The 12,711-nt window shown below is 41.7% G+C and overlaps 1 protein-coding gene across 1 annotated transcript in view; it reads left to right on the top strand.

Moving 5' to 3' along the window:
• Positions 1 to 12,711, top strand: part of Rgs22 (regulator of G protein signaling 22) — a 112,410-nt gene that overhangs the window by 82,965 nt on the left and 16,734 nt on the right. Inside the window, exons 16-20 of the mRNA XM_029548194.1 lie at positions 201 to 370; positions 1,442 to 1,604; positions 4,078 to 4,236; positions 5,469 to 5,537; positions 7,871 to 8,032. Of these exons, the coding sequence (XP_029404054.1) occupies positions 201 to 370; positions 1,442 to 1,604; positions 4,078 to 4,236; positions 5,469 to 5,537; positions 7,871 to 8,032 (723 nt within the window). The remainder of the gene's footprint in view (positions 1 to 200; positions 371 to 1,441; positions 1,605 to 4,077; positions 4,237 to 5,468; positions 5,538 to 7,870; positions 8,033 to 12,711) is intronic.

The following is a 12,711-nucleotide window of genomic DNA, read 5'->3' as shown; positions in this document are numbered from 1 at the left end:
AAAAAAAAAAAAAGGAATGGGGAAAACGCAACAGGAAAGAATTTGAACTTCAGAATGTGAACATGGAGTTTTCTTATCCAGCTCTACCAGTTGCTAACTAACCTTGGTCAAATAGTGAATTGTCCCTTCAGTTTCTCTGTTCAAAACTGTAAGCAATTTGTTGCATTACGTGATTATTTATGGAAGTGTTTTGTCACCAGGACACCACTGGATATGCAGTGGCCACACTGTCACTCTCGGACGTCTCTAAACAAACAGAGTATTGGCTTAATGTTCCTGAGGAATACAAACACTTTACCTTTAATGACCTACTTAACAACAAACTGGAATTTGAACATTTTCGTCAGTTTCTTGAGTCTCATTCTTCAAGGTGAGGAACTATGTATTCTTAAGTACATTTATCAGTTTAAAAAAAAAATCCTTTTTTGGTACTGCTTTTGGTTAACACTAAGCCATTATTATGGCTTGCTAGTAGATCTTTACCTATGTCTATGTCAGTAAAGTCTGAACAAAAACGTTTAGATGACATTGCATCAAGGCTGGTTGCCACCATAACCTCCCAGGTGGTATTTTAAGCAGTTAGGCAGGGTTTGTTGGGATTTTTAGTACCAGCTAGCTTGAAAAAAGCTTTCCTTTTTTCTGATGTTCATGTGATGATTTCTGGGAAGTGTCTCAATTTAATTAACTAATATATAAATCAAACATTATAGTTTTGGAAATGTATGTTTTCTAAACTGAAATATTGATCAGATTTTTCTCTCTTACCTTAAGACAAACTGTTTTGAACTCTGAGCCAAACTTCATCTTTTCTCCTCATCAAGATGAGGATTATTCTAAATTGGCCTTTTTGTTAAGTCACATGACATATATGTTCCATTTCCCCCATATTTGGAATGGAAGATACTAGTCTAGCATTGACAGCTCTGAGACACCTCCAGTAATTGAGAGACCTCTTCTGTCCCCAGTGTTCTTTGCTAGAAGTCAGATGAATCCAGGACTGAGAATGAAGCAACAGCAGAGCCCTACTGTTAGGCAGGGATGAGTACTGCGAGGCAGGGATGAGTACTGCGAGGCAGGGATGAGTACTGCGAGGCAGGGATGAGTACTGNGAGGCAGGGATGAGTACTGTGAGGCAGGGTTGAGTACTGTGAGGCAGGGATGAGTACTGTGAGGCAGGAATGAGTACTGTGAGGCGGGGATGAGTACTGCGAGGCGGGGATGAGTACTGCGAGGCGGGGATGAGTACTGTGAGGCGGGGATGAGTACTGTGAAGCGGGGATGAGTACTGCGAGGCGGGGATGAGTACTGTGAGGCGGGGATGAGGCTGTGCTGTACTCTCTGGCACCTTGGTCTCATCAGTCCCCTCCTGAAGGCCAGCAGCTTGGCTGGTGTTTAACTGAGTGGAGAGCTATCACTAACAGGGAATCTACTTTGTTTCCAGCATTGATCTTATGTGTTGGATAGATATCGAACAGTTCCGAAGAATCGTTTTTAAAGACCAAAAGCAAAGAGAGGCAAAGTCTATATACATTAAAAACAAATACCTTAATAAAAAATATTTCTTTGGACCCAGAAGTCCAGCTTCTTTGCATCAACAGAACCAGGTATGAGCATGTTAGCACACTTTGTTTGAAGTGTAAAGTCAATCCTTTCTTTTTGGAAGAGCACTCTGATTTAGGTATTCATGAGTATCTATAGACATCAATTAATACATGCTCTAAAACATATTATTTTAAAAGTTGCTTTATTGGGTAAAATGGCCCTCATGTATTAGGACAGTTTGGGAGCCAATCACAGCTTCACATGATTTGCATTTCTCATTGATTGAGTGAATGTGTGTGTGCCTTTAGTATGTCAGGTGCTATTCTGCCTGCTCAGGACCAAGTAGGAAGCCGCATGGAAAAGGCCCTTGCATCTTCTACAGTAGAGAGGCAGTCGTTCTTGACCACGAGCCTAGTCTCTGACTCTGTTTTCTCTTAACCTGCTAACCTCAAAAGGCATTTGATCTTTGAAAATGCTGTTTATGATTATGTTGCCCTAAAAAGGGTTGTTCATTCTTCCTGTCTGTCTGTCTGTCTGTCTGTCTTCCTTCCTTCCTTCCTCCCTCCTTTCCTTCCTTCCTTTCTTTCTTCCTGGTTTTGTGTTTTGGTGTTTTCAGACAGTGTCTCTCTATATAATTCCGACTATCCTAGAACTCCATTCTAGCCACAAACTCACAGACATTCACCTGCCTCTGTCTCCCAAGTGCTGGGATTAAGTGTACACAATCATGTCCAGCCTAGAAACTTTTCCATAGACTATGAACATAGGTTTAAGTACTTTATCGTACCATAGTTTTGGCCCTGATTACAAATTCTGATAACAATAAAGCCATTAGTTACAGGAGCAGTGGGCTGTGACCCAGTGATACTTGAGTGTCTTGTTACTCTGTGAAGTAAGCCTCTGTGCTTGTGCTTTTGAAATTCGGAGTTAAAAATAACTTATTTAGTATGCGGGTTGCTTTTGTTTTTGTTTTACTATTTAAAAAACAAATGTATTGTGTATTTTTTTTATCTTAGGAGTTTACAAGGATGCATATTCTTAGTAGTTTATACTTAGAAAATAGAAATTTCCAATTAATATTAAATTCAATAAGGAAAAAAAACTGTTTACAGTACAGTCAACCAGACCAACAAAGTGTCCCTTTGGTGGGGGTGAAAGGAGCAGAAAGCCGTGAAAGAAGGGCAAGCAGCAACTTTGACAAGATGCCTTCCTGTTAGTTCCCGGAGATACAGATCTGGGATGTGGTAGAGTCGTGGCTGGGTATCTCAGTAAGCAGATGTCTGGGATAGACACATGAGGAGCATTTCTCTTCTGTTTGGCTTGTGTTCCATCTTGTGAGGCTCCGTGGCATCTGATGCTACTGTGTGAACATGCTGAAGCACACACAGGGTGCTTAGAGTTTAGACACCAATGGGAAAGTCACCATTGCTGTGAGCAGACGTTCCCACAGACTGGCCACTGTCTCTGCGCTGTCTTCATAAGCTCTACCTGTGTTATACTTGGGGATTTTATACAGAGCCTCCTGGTCCTAAGTTTGAAGCCACTTTGCTCTCTTGTGAGCAAGTCAGGGTTTTTGTTTTCAAGAAAAAGCACTCTTATTTTTACTATTACTTAATATTAAGAAGATGATATTTCTGCTTTGTTTTAACAGAAAATATTAGTATTTTAAAAATTTTATTCATAAAAGGTGAATGAAGTAAAGAGGGCTTGTTTTAGGGAGTAGAAGATTGACAGACACAGACAGAAGACTGACAGACACAGACAGAAGACTGACAGACACAGACAGAAGACTGACATACACTACAGTGGTTTGCACTTAGAAATGGCCACAAGTGGGCCCTGGAGATGCTGTGGAGTTTCAAGCCACAGACTCACTAGCTCTGTCTGTGCTGCTGTCTGCACAGATCTGATGGGTATTACACAAGGCTCTCTTCTGCCTGCCGCCACCTCTGTGTCTGTCCTTTTTGTCCCTCTGTGTCAGAGATGCACCCACAGGGCAATCCACTTAGCACTGCCCAACAACCCAGCAACCAAGTTTGCTGCTGCTGGTGCATGTGTTTTCAGTGTCTGGGGCAGGATCCCACTTAACTAACCCATGCCTCCTTTTCCTTACCTACAAAAAGAAAACTGCTTCCTCAAATGCATCAGGTGGATAAATATTAGGTCAAAAATAGAACTTGGAAAAAGAAACATTCAGTGCCCCTGTGTCATAGTTACCAGGACCAGGACCAGCCAGGTAGAGCTCGGTGCCAGAACACTTGCCCAATGTTGCTTATTCCCTGACACAGAGACAAACAAACAAACATCGACCTCACTCCTGTGCTTTTCCAGTATTTCATAGGAAGCAAAACCATATCAACTGTCATTACATATACTACTACTGTGTATGTCACAGCCAAAGATGCTCTGTGAAAAATGGAAACGGTGGCAGTTGTCCAGTTTGCTGCAAAAGGCCCCACATGAATGAGTGAATTAATGGATTCGATTGTCTTGTGTTTTTAAAGCCTGCGGTTCTGCTTTGGTTTTACTCTCTAGATAATGCTTCTGAGCGGTGGCTGGGGCAGGATTCTGCACGAGCAGCTTGACGCATCTGTGCTGGTGGAAATCCAGAAGCACGTCTTGAATAGGCTGGAAAATGTGTGGCTGCCATTATTTCTCTCAAGTGAACAGTTTGCATCACGTCAGAAGATAAAGGTATGAACAATATAATCTTAGGATAGCAATTGGCAGGACCTGAAACATGAATTCCCACTGACCAGTCAGGATCCTTCAGTGAGAAATGGTTAAGGCATAGAGTTGGGCTTCTCACGTTCTGACTCCCACATGGTTTCTTTCTGAGTTTCCTTTTCTCATTTGAAAAATAAGACTCTGCACAGCAAATGCACCAGGCGATGCAGCGTACGCCTGTAATCCCAGGACTCTGGAGGCAGAGGCAGGATGACCGCTACAAGTTACAGTCGTAAATGCAGCTAGAAAATGATGTCCTCTGTCAAGAGTAACAACAAACACAGTATGTGCTTGGTTCCTTAGCATGGCACCCGGCAAAGAGAAGGGGCTCTCATAATGTCTACTAGTGCTTCTGGGTTTTGTGTGGTTTTCATTGTTATTGTTTGGTTTGGGTTTCTTGTTTGTTTGGTTTTTGTTTCTGAGACAGGGTCTCTCCACATAGGCATGTCTGTCCTGGAACTCACTCTGTAGACCAGGCTGGCCTGGAACCCACAGTGTGGCAGCACCTTGCCTGGCTGGTAATCCATACTTTGAATGTTATTAAGTTTTCACACAGATGAACAAAGATATACAAGACCATTTGTTGTTGCAGCATCACATGGAAGGATACTTAATGAGTTAACAATAACCCAGTTCTATGGATCATTGCTCTTTGGATTCCCATATAAAATAAGATTTTAAAATGGGGTTTTAATATAAAAATGAGGGAGATGGCTCAGCAGTTAAGAGCACAGGTTGCTCTTCCAGAGGTCCTGAGTTCAATTCCCAGCAACCACATGGTGGCTCACAACCATCTGTAATGGGATCCAATTCCCTCTTCTGGTGTATCTGAGGACACCTAAAGTATATTGTATCTATAGAGGAACCCATGGGTGTGGAAGACAGCGCCCCTTCTGTTCCCCTGAATCATGGGTCTCTTCACTTATGGGAAATACAAAATGGCTGGACAGCACCAGCTGTCATGCCCTCCATGGCTTCCGTTTTGGCATGAGGACAGTTCTACATGCACTCTGTCGCCTACATTTGGAGCAGTGCACTTAGTGATGGTCCCAAAAAGGAGCCACCCGAAACACTGACTGTAGGCCTTTCCTTCCCTATCTATCCCAACCTCTGCCTCATTTCTTAGCTGTTAAAAAACTAAACAGTTCAAACTTTGGTAATTCTGAATATGTTGATAATATAATTGATTCTGCTTTTAGACACAGATGAAAGATATAGCAGATGAGCTATTACTGCAGAGGCATGACAGGAAAATTGGAGTTTGGAAGGCAAGTAATTATATTCTTCCTCTTATAAATTCTACTCTGTCAAACAAAGTATTACACACACACTCACATACTCTTCCCCCATCCTGCCACCGCGCAGTGCTTCCCCGCACTTGTCCCTGACCTCCTTCTGCAGGACAGTTGTGGAAGTGTGCCCTGTTCCTTAGAGTTCCTGCCCTCTCAACCAGGGCACAGAGCTGACCTTTAAATGTGTGCTTTTCACTTGAGTCCCCAGGTTGGTCTCCAGCACTGGGGACATATATATGTCTATTTAGTCATGAAAGCCTGGGTTTGTCACACGAGCTGGTCTTACAGCATGTGGTCATTTACTTATCGGGTGAGTGGATTATACAGAAAGAACATGTCACATGAGACACCAGTGAGTTATATCATTCTTCACCCCCCCAAACCCCCACTCCCGGACTTCAAACTTCGCTTAGCTTGAAAGCAACTACAGCAACTGTGATTTTGCAGATGATTAAAATCACTGCAATGGATGCTTTTGTATAATGGTTCATTGTGCTTTTAGAAAGCATGATGAGCATAGTTCTGTTAGTGAGTCTATAGGCTCCTGAGGATTACCCTCTGGGTCATGAAAACTTAGGCCCAGATGATTCGTTCAAATTAGAGCAAGATAAAGGTTTCTCCTGATGTGGGAGGATGCTTGGATGTGGGAGAATGCTTGGATGTGGGAGGATGCTTGGATGTGGGAGGATGCTTGGATCTGCCAGGAAAGCATCTTGAAAGGAGGCGATCTTTTGAAAGGTTAGCTTTTGTTATATTTTTATTGAAATACTAAGTATAATGAGCATATATTTTATATTATTGTGATTTATATTTTGCCTTATTTTCTATTTATTTAAATTACAGGTTTTAGTTAAATGGCTAAGTTTTAGTGTCTTCAGAATCAGGTCTTAAAACAGTCTTTGATGAGTGGGTTTTAAATAAACATCCCACTTTAATCCATACTTGTTCCTATTTATAGGGTTGTAATCTTAATACAGAGCAGATGCTGAGAGTCTTAAGTGTCTGTGCCTGCGCCTGGGTTAATGGCCCCCGCTCACCACGGCCTGGACTTGCTTTCCCCTTTCAGCTGTAGCACGGGCTACCCCTCTTCAGGCAGAATTCATTACTCTTTCCTCCCTCGGGTTCCTAGGGCACTTCTTGCAAAACTGTCTCCAACATCTGTACTGATGGTCACATGTAATTCGTTCCAAGGAACTTATTTAATGCCTTGTCAGTAATGGCATTTAGTCACTGCTATAATTTGTTTGTCCCGCTACAATGGTACTTTGGGAGCACTGTGTCCTTGCATGGTTGCCTACTTAATGACAGTGACTCTGGGGAATCCCAACAGGATTCAAATCTATTTTCAATATATACATTTGGTAAATTTAATAAAATCTATTTGCTTTTTGAAACTAAGACGGTAAAAGAGGTTGAATATGTGACTTGAATTGGGTAAAATATTTTTTAAAGTTTGCTCCAAAATTGCTACAGTATAAAATAGATGTAGATAAAATATCTTTAAGCATTATTAAAATATCGTGGGCACTTGTAGATTTTATGATATATAAAATAAATCTTCAGTCAGAAGAATTTCATTATTAAGAAAAAAACAAAAACAAAAATATCCCAGCACTCAAGAGTCAGAGGCAGGCGAAGGTGAGGCCAGCCTGGTCTTCATAGTGAGTTCTGGGCCAGCCAGAGCTAAGAAAACAATAAAATGATTATTAGTAGTCCACAGGTGATGCTGAGTGGTTGAGCAATTGCCTTACAATGGAAGGCACTGACTTCCATTTCTAACATTATAACATGAATATGTTAATAAGCAATATAACTATTCATTTAAAATGGGTTAAAAGCATGCCATATAAAAGCATGATCTAACCGGGATAGAGTTAAAGTAAATCTTCAACTTAAATAATAGAATTTTTTATTTTTCTTAAAACTATTAAAATCTCAAAGAATAAAAGAAGTAGTAAAAATAATGCAATCACAATAAATCACAATGTAACTATATCTAACAATAGCATCCTGATTATTCTGTTCTCTTTTCTTACTGACCCCAAACTGTAATGACTATTAAAAATTTTTAACAATGTAGTTATATGTAAATCAGTTAGTAATTTTACTAAAAATAATGGGGCCATTGGGAAAAAAGAGACAAAAATGCAGAGTCTGAGGGGAAAACTGTCAAATTCTATTACATCCACAGCACACATTTCAGTAGCCAAATCAAAAAAAAAAGGGGGGGGGAGTTGGTGGTTTTAGTCTAATTAAGGACTTGATTGCTACTTTTGGAACATGTCTGATTTCCTGTATTATTTGGACAGCCTGTGGAGAGTAAGTGGATATCTTCATCCTGTGAGATTATTGCATTCCGTAAAGCATTATTGAATCCAGTCACTGCAAGGCAATTTCAACGGTTTGTGGCCCTGAAAGGAGATTTATTGGAAAATGGAGTTCTTTTTTGGCAAGAAGTACAAAAGTTTAAGGTATTGTATTTGGAACTGGAGAAAATCACTTCTGTTTGAAGAGGTGGTGCCTTGAGCTAGGATGTCCATGTCTGTAGCTAATGGAATTGTGTAATGCACCCACCCCAATACTGCCAAACTCTTCATACTAATATGTAAGCACTGGCATGCTTATTGTCCATTGTCTAGACACACTTCTCGCTGTATAATGATGATTACGAGTAAGGCCTTCAAATGAAAGTATTTGTGTTTTTGAGACAAGAACTTGCAGTATGGTCTGGCGAGTACATTTCTGGAGAGTGTTCCGATCTCATACATGTATAACCTCAGCACACACATTTTTCCTGGAGACATCCCTAATTGGTATATCCATATAAGAAAGACACTTCTGCAAGAATCCTTCCTGTGACATTCTTTGCTTTGCTGTCTAGATAGAGATATCTCGCCCATGCCTAAATGCTTCCAGGGGGACGCTTATTTCCTAGCCATCAGCTTATCCTGTTTCATTGCGAAAGTACAGGAAGAGAATAAATTCACTTGAGAGGATAATAATTTCTGTTGGCTCACAATTTAAGTGTGTCCTTTTTTTAATTTTATTTTGAAGTTCTGAGCAAAATCACCCTTTCTTTCAAGTGTACTTTTAATTAGATATTTTCTTTATTTAGATTTCAAATGTTATCCCCTTTCCTAGTTTCCCCTCCAAAAATCCTATATCCCTTCCCCCATTCCCCTGCTCACCAACCCACCCACTACCACTTCCTGGCCCTGGCATTCCCCTATACTGGGGCATAGAGCCTTCACAGGACCAAGAGCCTTTCCTCCCATTGATGACTGACTAGGCCATCCTCTGCTACATATGCATCTGGAGCCATGAGTCCCACCGTGCGTTTTCTTTGATTGGTGGTTTAGTTCCATGGAGCTTTTGGGGTACTGGTTAGTTCATATTGTTGTTTCTCCTATAGGGTTGCAGACCCCTTCAGCTCCTTAGGTCTATTCTCTAGCTCCTTTATTGGGGATCCTATATTCAGTCCAATGGATGACTGTGAGCATCTACTTCTGTATTTGCCAGGCACTGGCATAGCCTCACAGGAGACAGCTGTATCAGGGCCCTGTCAGCAAAATCTTGTTGGCATATGCAATAGTGTCTTGGCTTGATGGTTGTTTATGGGATGGATCTCTGGGTGGGGCAGTCTCTGGATGGTCCTTCCTTCAGTCTCTGCTCCAAACTTTGTCTCTGAAACTATTTCCATTGGTATTTTGTTCCCACTTTTAAAAAGTATCGAAGTATCCACACTTTGGTCTTCCTTTTTCTTGAGTTTTATGTGTTTTGAAAATTGTATCATGGATATTCTAAATTTGTGGGCTAATATCTACTTATCAGTGAGTACATATCATTTGTGTTCTTTTATGATTGGGTTACCTCAGATGATATCTTTCAGATCCATCCATTTGTCAAAGAATTTCATAAATTCATTGTTTTTAATTGCTGAGTATCACACCATTGTGTAAATGTACCACATTTTCTGTATCCATTCCTCTGTTGAGGGACATTGGGGTTCTTTCCAGCTTCTGGTTATTATAAATAAGGCTGCTCAGGGAGTGGTGGCACACGCCTTTAATCCCAGCACTTGGGAGGCAGAGGCAGGCGGATTTCTCAGTTCGAAGACAGCCTGGTCTACAAAGTGAGTTCCAGGACAGTTAGGCTATACAGAGAAACCCTGTCTCGAAAAAAAAAAAAAAAAAAAAGCCAACAAAACAAAACAAAAGGCTACTATGAACATAGTGGAGCATGTGTCCTTATTACATGTTGGAGCATCTCCTGGGTATATGCCCAAGACAGGTATTGCTGGATCTTCTGGTAGAACTATGTCCAATTTTCTGAGGAACCACCAAACTGATTTCCAGAGTGATTGTACCAGTTTGCAATCCCACCAGCAATGAAGGAGTGTTCCTCTTTCCCCACATCCTAGCCAGAATCTACTGTGTCCTGAGTTTTTAATCTTAGCCATTCTGACTAGTGTGAGGTGGAATCTCAGGGTTATTTTGATTTGTATGTCCCTAATAATTAAGGATGTTGGACATTTCTTCAGGTGCTTCTCAGCCATTCGGTATTCCTGAGTTGAGATTTCTTCATTTAGCTCTATACCCCATTTTAAAAAATATGGTGATTTGGTTTTCTGGAGTCTAACTTCTTCAGTTCTTTACATATATTGAATATCAGTTCCCTATCTGATTTAGGATTAGTAAAGATCTTTTCCAAATCTGTTGGTTGCCTTTTTGTCTTATTGACAGTGTCCTTTGCCTTATAAAAGCTTTGCAATTTTATGAGGTCCCATTTGTCAATTCTTGATCTTACAGCACAAGCCATTGCTGTTCTGTTCAGGAATTTTTCCCCTGTGCCCATTTCTTCGAGGCTTTTCTCCACTTTCCCCTCTACAAATTTCAGTGTCTCTGGTTGTACGTGGAGTTCCTTGATCCACTTAGACTTGACCTTTATACAAGAAGATAAGAATGGATCAATTCGAATTCTTCTACATGATAACCGCCAGTTGAGCCAGCACCATTTGTTGAACATGCTGTCTTTTTTCAACTGGGAAGTTTTCTTCTATAATTTTGACGACGATATTTACTGGCCCTTTAAGTTGGAAATCTTCGCTCTTTTTTATACCTATTATCCTTAGGTTTGGTCTTCTCATTGTGTCCTGGATCTCCTGGATGTTTTGGGTTAGGATCTTTTTGCATTTCGCATTTTCTTTGATTGTTGTGTCAGTGTTTTCTATGGTATCTTCTGCACCTGAGATTCTCTCTTCTATCTCTTGTATTCTGTTGGTGATGCTCGAATCATTGGCTCTTGGCTTCTTTCCTAGGTTTTCTATTTCCAGAGTGGTCTCCCTTTGTGATTTTTTAAAATTGTTTCTACTTCCATTTTTAGATCCTGGATGTTTTTGTTCAATTCTTTCACCTGATTGTATGTTTTCTCCTGTATTTTGTTAAGGGAGTCATTTATTTCATTCCTATAGTCCTCCATCATCATCATGAGAAGTGACTTTAGATCCATATCTTGCTTTTCTGGTGTGATGGTGTATCTAGGACTTGCTAAGGTGGGAGAGTTTGGTTCTGATGATGCCAAGTAACCTTGGCTTCTGTTGCTTCTGTTCTTACACTTGCCTCCTGCCATCTGATTATCTCATGTGCTTGCTGCCCTCAGTATATCTGATTGGAGCTTGTTCTTCATGTAATCCTGGTTGATTCAGAACTCCTTAGAGTTCAGATTTCTCTGTAACCCTGTGATTCTGGGATCCTGTGACCCTGAGATTCTGAGTGTGTCAGAGTTCTTGACAGTCAAGCTTCCCCTGAGACCCTGAGATCCTGGTGTGACAAAACTCCTGGGATGCTGGGAGCCTGAAATCCTAAGCTCCTGGGCATGTTACAGCACCTGGAAGTGGTACCTCCTCTGGGGACCATGGGGCTGTTGGCTGAGTTCGAAACTAAGGTAGACCAGCGGCGACCGGAAGGAACCTGAGCCACTGGTCGGGTGGGGTTCCTGTGTCTGTGCTCCAGTTTCCCCCAGGCACCCCTGTTCTGTTGGAGAAGATGTTCTGTTTGACTCACCAGTGATCTTAAGATCCTGGGTGTGCTAGGGTGCCTGTGGGGTAGAGAGTCTTCTGGGGACTGTGAGACAGTCCACAGAGTTCACGCCTAAGGTAGTCTGGGGCTGGCACTGACCAGAAGGTTAAGTGTGTCTTGAACAACACTAATGAGTTGCTCAAAGCACAGTTGCTCGGTAAAATTGAAGTTTTTTCTAACACACCATGAATTTAGTTTTGTTGTTCTCCTTGGTCTCCATTTTAATATCTCTTCTGCAATATAGCTTCAAACTTGTGATGATGTTCTTCCTTTGGCCTTGTGGTGGCTTGAATATGAATGTAGCTGCTTTCTCTCCTTGTCCAAAAAGTCAGCCTGAGGCTAAGTTGCAGAGTCACAAAGGAGAGTTCAAAACAGTTTGGTGCTGATTGTGTCACATGTTTATTAGGGGTCACTCTTACACAGATATATCACAAAAAGGAGCACTAAGAAGTATTACAGAGGCCTGGCTTTTGAATTCTTGAGGGAAGTGTTGGGTGCCCCACCCTCTGTCCCGCAGAGGTGGGGCAAAGAGGACACATATGCCAAGGCAGGGTTTGAGCAGCTTCCACAGCTTCCTGCTGCAGCTTCCTTTATTCTCTCTACAGCTCTCTCACTTTATTCTTGGATCGCCCAATTTATCCCCTTCCACCCTCTGCACTCATCTCTCATCACTCTTCATCATCCAATCAGCATTCAGCACGCTCTGTACACGAGCCATGCACACAGACAGGGTGGGTGTTGATAGGCCAGTGACTCAATATCATGCTGTATGATGCTGTGCGTCAGGAGAACAGCGCATGTTCACTCAGGTACGCAGTGCGTGATCATTCAGGTGCATGTAATCAGGTTTTTGGTAAACAAGGAACCACAGGGCTTGGCAGTGAGCTGGGGTGCCGTCTTGACTGCTGCTTCCCACATCTCCCCCTTTCTGTTTAATCAAAATGTTGGGGGGGGTGGCTGTAAAAAGAGGGTCAGCGAAGCACCTGTTTTAGGCCATAAGGCTTGCATTCGCGTCCAGCACCCAGTAACTAGGCCTTTTTTAGGTCCTAGGTGGGCAAGGGCTCTGTCTTAGG

The sequence above is a fragment of the Mus pahari genome, chromosome 17, assembly GCF_900095145.1.
Source record: "Mus pahari chromosome 17, PAHARI_EIJ_v1.1, whole genome shotgun sequence".
NCBI lineage: Eukaryota > Metazoa > Chordata > Mammalia > Rodentia > Muridae > Mus > Mus pahari.
The sequence above is the reverse complement of the archived record's forward strand: the minus strand, read 5'-3'. Positions and strand labels throughout refer to the sequence as shown.